Here is a 6,451-nt window from a genome sequence, read left to right as displayed (position 1 = left end):
GATATAATTTTATTTATTTTAATTTATATTTAAGAAATTTGAAATGATTTGAAAATGAATGTTATATTTCTCAATATTGCTGTTTTTTCTTTTTTTTTTTTTTTTTTCAAATAAAGCCAAGGTAACACTCATTTTACATACAGCACGCAATGAAAACGACACTAATATGACAGTGGGCAAATGCATAACGCGCAGCATAATTTGAAATCGCTAGTTTAAAGTTTGTCGATCGCGCATCTCCAGTCAAGCAGGACTGTCCTCCTGTCAGCATTCAATTCACACTGATCGACCGTCACGCAGAGCATATGCGATCGTGCAGGATACAAATGCACACTTCACAAGATCTCAACTAGATTCGACTAATACTTTTTGTATACATTTTAATTCCTTTGTTTAACAGTTCTATGTGATTATTAGACTTCTATCCATATTAGACAGAACTGAACGACTACAGCGAATGTGTGTCTTGGGCCTCTTGTGGAATTCTGGGCTCCTCAGGTTTCAGCCATGTTTGACCAAATCTTAGATTGTCTGATTCGGTCTGATATCCTACATACCCCCCTTCGATCGGAGATGTGTTGAGTTGAAGACATCGGCGAGCGCTGGAGAAACAAAGGCAGAAGAAGCAGACAAACACAGCAAACAACAAGACACCTCCATAACTGTTACTGTACTGGTGCAGGCATCAGGTTATTTAGGTACAGGTGGTAAAGTTCAATTAGTCAAACTAGTTTAGTAAATTGAATATGTTTTAGTTCAATCTGGAAATTGTTCTAATTTGGTTCCGTACGTTGATTCGTCAATCAAATTTTGCGGATAACTTTGTTTGGTTCTTCTAGGTTGTCTTAATTTAAAACGTTTACCGTTAATTTTCTAGTAACATCATTTGCAATGAAATGAATTGACCTATCGTGCATGGAGCTCTCTGGCTTCCATTCAGTTTAGAATTACTGGCGGATATTAGGTGTGGTGAGTCAATCCTAATATCAGACCTTTGACCCTTGCAGGGTGTCTAGGTGTTTCACCTACTAAGGAAAGAGGGGAAGGAATCAGGATAGGTAAAAGAAGAACAAAACAAAACAAAGCTGCTGTGGATTTTCCTAGCATGGCTTACAACTACTGTTGAGCTAGGATGTCACGTGCAGCTAGTGTGTCATGTACCTTAACTTAGTGTCAGGTGTTCTACCTATTGTGAGAATGGCTGCATGTTTCTTCATGGTGGGCATATGTAACTTTGTTACGTTAAAATTTGGATATTCTACTTGTGGGAAGAATATGTTTGTTGAATGTGTTATCAGTAGATACCTCTGCGTGTAGGTAATGTTGTATGTGTTAATGGTGTAGTGTATGTGTGGTCAGATCTGTTTCAGTCTGTGTTGTCTCCCCCCTTTTCTTGTATGTCAGTGAAGACTGGCTCTCTGCATCCTTGGCTTGGATGAGGGCATGTCCATGATCTAATGGGGGTCAGTCCAGCAAGGCAGGAAGTTCTTTAGCAGACAGTCGGAGGTAGTTCGGCATGGCTGTGTGAAGCTGGGGTGCAAACTTAGTCTCCTATGTTGCATTCCTCTTGTGATGCCTTCTGGTTGTGGCAAACTTTCTGACCTTCTGTGCTTTGGTTGTTGATGTTTCACCTACTAAGGAAAGAGGGGAAGGAATCAGGATAGGTAAAAGAAGAACAAAACAAAACAAAACAAAGCTGCTGTGGATTTTCCTAGCATGGCTTACAACTACTGTTGAGCTAGGATGTCACGTGCAGCTAGTGTGTCATGTACCTTAACTTAGTGTCAGGTGTTCTACCTATTGTGAGGATGGCTGCATGTTTCTTCATGGTGGGCATATGTAACTTTATGTTACGCTAAAATTTGGATATTCTACTTGTGGGAAGAAAATGTTTGTTGACTGTGTTATCAGTAGATGTGGTTACCTCTGTGTTTAGGTAATGTTGTGTGTGTTAATGGTGTAGTGTATGTGTGGTCAGATCTGTTTCAGTCTGTGTTGTCTCCCCCCTTTTCTTGTATGTCAGTGAAGACTGGCTCTCTGCATCCTTGGCTTGGATGAGGGCATGTCCATGATCTAATGGGGGTCAGTCCAGCAAGGCAGGAAGTTCTTTAGCAGACAGTCGGAGCTAGTTTGGCATGGCTGTGTGAAGCTGGGGTGCAAACTTTGTCTCCTACATTGCATTTCTCTTGTGATGCCTTCTGGTTGTGGCAGACTTTCTGACCTTCTGTGCTTGGGTGGTTGCTGCTACACAGACAGGAATGTGGTTCTTGGAGTTGGAGTTAACTTGACAGTTTGTTAGTGAGCGGTGGGTGACTGAGGTGATGTTCTTTGGTACCTCAGAGTTTTCATCAACCGTTGGCCGTGAGAGACTTGCTCGTTCTGGGTGGTTGTTGAACAGGTGCTTGTCATCTCTGATGTGGTGTACCAGGTGATCACCGGCCTTCCTTTCTGTCGCTGGTCACAGCGAGCATGACTCAACTTTGTGGTCATCCATGTTCAGCTTTCCTTGAAGGAACTCTTTCATTTGTCTCATGACTTGTTCCATGTCGTCTGATGGTAAGCTGTCTTGTTCTTGTGCATACTCAGCACTGTGCATGTCTGAGTGGTGCTGAGGTGGGTTTTGTTGTCGCTTACCCACACGAGTTGCTCTTGGATGAGTCAGGCGATTACCTTTGGATGTCTGGTTAGGTTTCCAGTTGTTCTTATCTTTTGGGTTTCTTGAGAAGCGTGGCTGTTCCCATGGATTTTTGCAGCGGTTGGGCTGAAAGCTGTCGTGGACATGGGTGTCACGTTCTCTGTGCTCTTGATGGAGGACTCTGGTGTTGTGATGCCAGTGGGTGTCGTCCAGTGCAAGGCTTGAGTCCTTGGTGACGGAGTTCAAGTGTGTGTATGTTTTGTTACCTTTCTTTGAGGCCATCTTCTGCTTGTTGTAGGCCTTCTGTGTTAGGTCATGTAACTGTTGAATGGTCATGGAGTGCGGACAAGCCATGACGCCAAGATGGTATGTTTTGTTACCTTTCTTTGAGGCCATCTTCTGCTTGTTGTAGGCCTTCTGTGTTAGGTCACGCAACTGTTGGATGGTCATGGAGCGTGGACAGGCCATGACGCCAAGATGGTGGCTGACTCCAGGGTGCAGATTTCTTACAAAGAGGCTTTTGAAGTTCACATCCTCTTCAAGGTCAGGTTCGTTGTGTGCACCAAAGTAGGCTTGTCGGAGTCGGTTGTAGTAGGCTTGTGGAGTCTCTTGTCGACCTTGTTTGATCTGCAAGGCAGTTAACAGTCCATGTTCAGACTCAGGGTCTGTAAACTCTTTAATCAGGACCTCACGAAGTAGCTGGTAGCTTGACTTTGTTTGACTGGGCTGTCGATCTAGGAAGTTTCGTACCTCAGGATTGGACGTGGCTCTAAGGAGGTATAATCTGTCTCTGTCAGTCACATGAGGTTTCATTTCTAGATGAAACTCGATATCTTGCAGGTAGGCCTGGATGTCGTGGCCCTCTGGAGTTTGGGTTGAACCTGCTGATGTTTTTAGACAGCTTGTTGAGGTCTTTGATGGTCATCCCATATGCAGCTCCAAGGTCTGCTTGGATGGGAGGTATTCTTTCGTTGGCAGGAAAGGGTTGTGTGGTGAAGGCAGGTGAGGTTTTGGGTTGTGGCCCTTAACTTCTTTCGTTGTATGCCAATTCTTGGACGTGGGACTCTGCTCTGCTCAGCAGTGGTGAGGCTGAGAGATGTTTCTCTTTTCTTAGTTCTTGTTTCAGCTCATAAGCATATTTAAGTTATTTTCTGACCATGTAGAACTCATCGTTGGTATCGTCTAGTTGTTGGGTCAGATTGTCCATTTCAGTTCTGTACCTTTCAAGGTGGTCTTTCAAGGCACTGATTTCAGCATTCTTGTCTCTGATGTCATTCTTGGCTTTCCCTAGTAGCTGTTTGGCATACTGGAATCTGTTTACCAGGTCTTTCTGGGCAGCCTTTGCATGTTTGTTGGTCGAGCTGAGCTGCTGCCAGGGTTGCTTGGAGCTTCTTAACTTGTTCTGTTGTTTCCTGCTCTCTCTCATTGGGTGCTTTGAGTTGATCTTGAACTTTCACTTCCAGCTTGTCTATGCGGTGTTGAGCACGCGTCAGCTCCTCTTGAAGGTGGGTGATGTGCTTGTCGCTCAGTTTCAGCTGGGTTGTGAAGGCATAGTTTAGGGAGCTGGTGATCTTTACTAGCTCCTCGTGGTGGTTGTTCTGGCTTGAATCTTGTGTCAGGAATCTTCTCAGAATTAGGATTATTATTAAAAATAATAATAGTTCAAAAGTCTTGGGGTTGAGACTGTCTGTCATGCCTCTCAGCCAAGTGTTCACATCTTCCCCATGGGCAATGGGGTCTGCAGTCTGTGGCATGTGGACACGGTGGAAAGAGAGACTGACACAGATCTGTGTGGAGTAGAAGCCTATGTGTGGTGGGACAACTAAGTGTGGTATCAGTGACTGTGACCCACTAGTGAAGTGTGGTGATGATTGTGTTGGTCTCGGGGTGTCTAAGTAGACTAGGGATGCGAAGACTTCATCACTTCTAATGAGGAAGAGGAAAAAGAGAGAAAAAGGTGAAAACAATTCAATGAAAAGAAACAATTCCTTTTCGGTTTAGAGAAAAAAAATTTTTCGATTGAATGTGGTTATCAAGAAGGTAAACAATACCCGGAGAAGTGTCACCTCTCTCGGCGTCTGTTCTGTGCAGTGAGCGGCAGAGAAGCAGCGCATTCAGTTGGCTGCACCGCAGCCGACTCGTACATAAATGAGTACAAAACAGCGTTTCCTAACACCTGTCACTTACTGATTGTTTGGAATTATAAATGAGCGTAGTTCGTCTATTAATATCGCATGCACTTTTTTTTTTTAGTTTTTTTTAGTTAGTTACTCAGACCCAGGCAGTGCGCTGCATGAGACAAAAAAGTAATATAGCCAAAACAGACAGTCGGAGCTAGTTTGGCATGGCTGTGTGAAGCTGGGGTGCAAACTTAGTCTCCTATGTTGCATTCCTCTTGTGATGCCTTCTGGTTGTGGCAGACTTTCTGACCTTCTGTGCTTTGGTTGTTGATGTTGCACAGACAGGAATGTGGTTCTTGGAGTTGGAGTTCATTTGGCAGTTTGTTACGGAGCGATGGGTGACTGAGGTGATGTTCTTTGGTACCTCTGAGTTTCCATCAACAGTTGGCCGTGGGAGACTTGCTCTTTCTGGGTGGTTGTTGAACAGGTGTTTGTCATCTCTGATGTGGTGTTCCAGGTGATCACCGGCCTTCCGTTCTGTCGCTGGTCACAGCGAGCATGACTCAACTTTGTGGTCATCCGTGTTCAGCTTGTCTTGAAGGAACTCTTTCATTTGTCTCATGACTTGTTCCATGTCGTCTGATGGTAAGCTGTCTTGTTATTGTGTATACTCGGCACTGTGCATGTCTGAGTGGTGCTGAGGTGGGTTTTGTTGTAGCTTACCCACACGAGTTTCTCTTGGATGAGTTGGGCGATTACCTTTGGATGTCTGGTTAGGTTTCCAGCTGTTCTTATCTTTTGGATTTCTTGAGAAGCGTGGCTGGTCCCATGTGATTTTTCCAGCGGTTGGGCTGATAATTGTCGTGGACATGGGTGTCACGTTCTCTGTGCTCTTGATGGAGGACTCTGGTGTTGTGATGCCAGTGGGTGTCGTCCAGTGCAAGGCTTGAGTCCTTGGTGACGGAGTTCAAGTGCGGAGACGCGAACAGAAGCTTCTTGTCAGCGCTGCACCGCGAATTTATCAGTAAAATAGTTTCGCAAAAAAAAAGCTACATGACATTTCTCAGTAGCGAGGTTCATGAAGGAGTTTAACTTAAAGATTCGCTATTAGAAGACGCTGCTGCTGAACGCTGCTGAGAGACGCATAGACGCAGGTATTCACACGCACTTAATCTCTCTCTCTCTCTCTCTCTAATAACCGCATTAGACTGCATTAATAACTGCGTAAGCCTGCATATCAATGGCTCAAGCCTCTGTTATAAGAGAGAACTAAAAGAGAACGAGACCAACAAGTGTATTAGTTGAGATGTTTAAAGGGTTAAACACAGTCAGTTTTGGAACGTTAAATAGTTAAGAGAACGTATGTTGTGTAACAGTATACTGGGTCCGTGGATAAACTCTTAAAGGGGTCATATGATGCTGTTAAAAAGAACATTATTTTGTGTATTTGGAGTAATGAAATGTGTTTATGCGGTTTAAGGTAAAAAAAAACACATTAATTTCCACATACTGTACATTATTGTTTCTCCTCTATGCCCCGCCTTTCTGAAATGCGTCGAATTTTACAAAGCTCATCGGTCTAAAAAAGCGAGGTGTGCTGTGATTGGCCAGCTATCCAGTGCATTGTGATTGGCTGAATACCTCAAGCGTGTGACGGAAATCTTACGCCCCTTGCCATATGGTGATGATGCCTTGT

At 44.1% G+C, this 6,451-nt stretch overlaps 1 protein-coding gene and 1 long non-coding RNA gene across 2 annotated transcripts in view; one reads left to right on the top strand and one right to left on the bottom strand.

The window, feature by feature from the left end:
• Positions 1–755: 755 nt before the first annotated feature.
• Positions 756–2,853, bottom strand: LOC107728514 (uncharacterized). Its single transcript, XR_001638483.1, has 2 exons — positions 1,632–2,853; positions 756–1,025 (listed from the first exon to the last, which is right to left on the bottom strand). It is a non-coding gene; the product is annotated as an uncharacterized LOC107728514 (long non-coding RNA).
• Positions 2,854–5,624: 2,771 nt separating this feature from the next.
• Positions 5,625–6,451, top strand: part of LOC107728513 (nucleolar protein 11-like) — a 24,344-nt gene continuing 23,517 nt past the window's right edge. The window contains exon 1 of the mRNA XM_016538717.1: positions 5,625–5,678. Coding sequence (XP_016394203.1) covers positions 5,625–5,678 — 54 coding nt within the window. The remainder of the gene's footprint in view (positions 5,679–6,451) is intronic.

Source organism: Sinocyclocheilus rhinocerous, unplaced genomic scaffold (genome assembly GCF_001515625.1).
Source record: "Sinocyclocheilus rhinocerous isolate Xijiao unplaced genomic scaffold, SAMN03320098_v1.1 scaffold2442, whole genome shotgun sequence".
Taxonomy (NCBI): domain Eukaryota; kingdom Metazoa; phylum Chordata; class Actinopteri; order Cypriniformes; family Cyprinidae; genus Sinocyclocheilus; species Sinocyclocheilus rhinocerous.
Note: the sequence above shows the minus strand (reverse complement) of the source record. Positions and strands in the feature narration are given on the sequence as shown.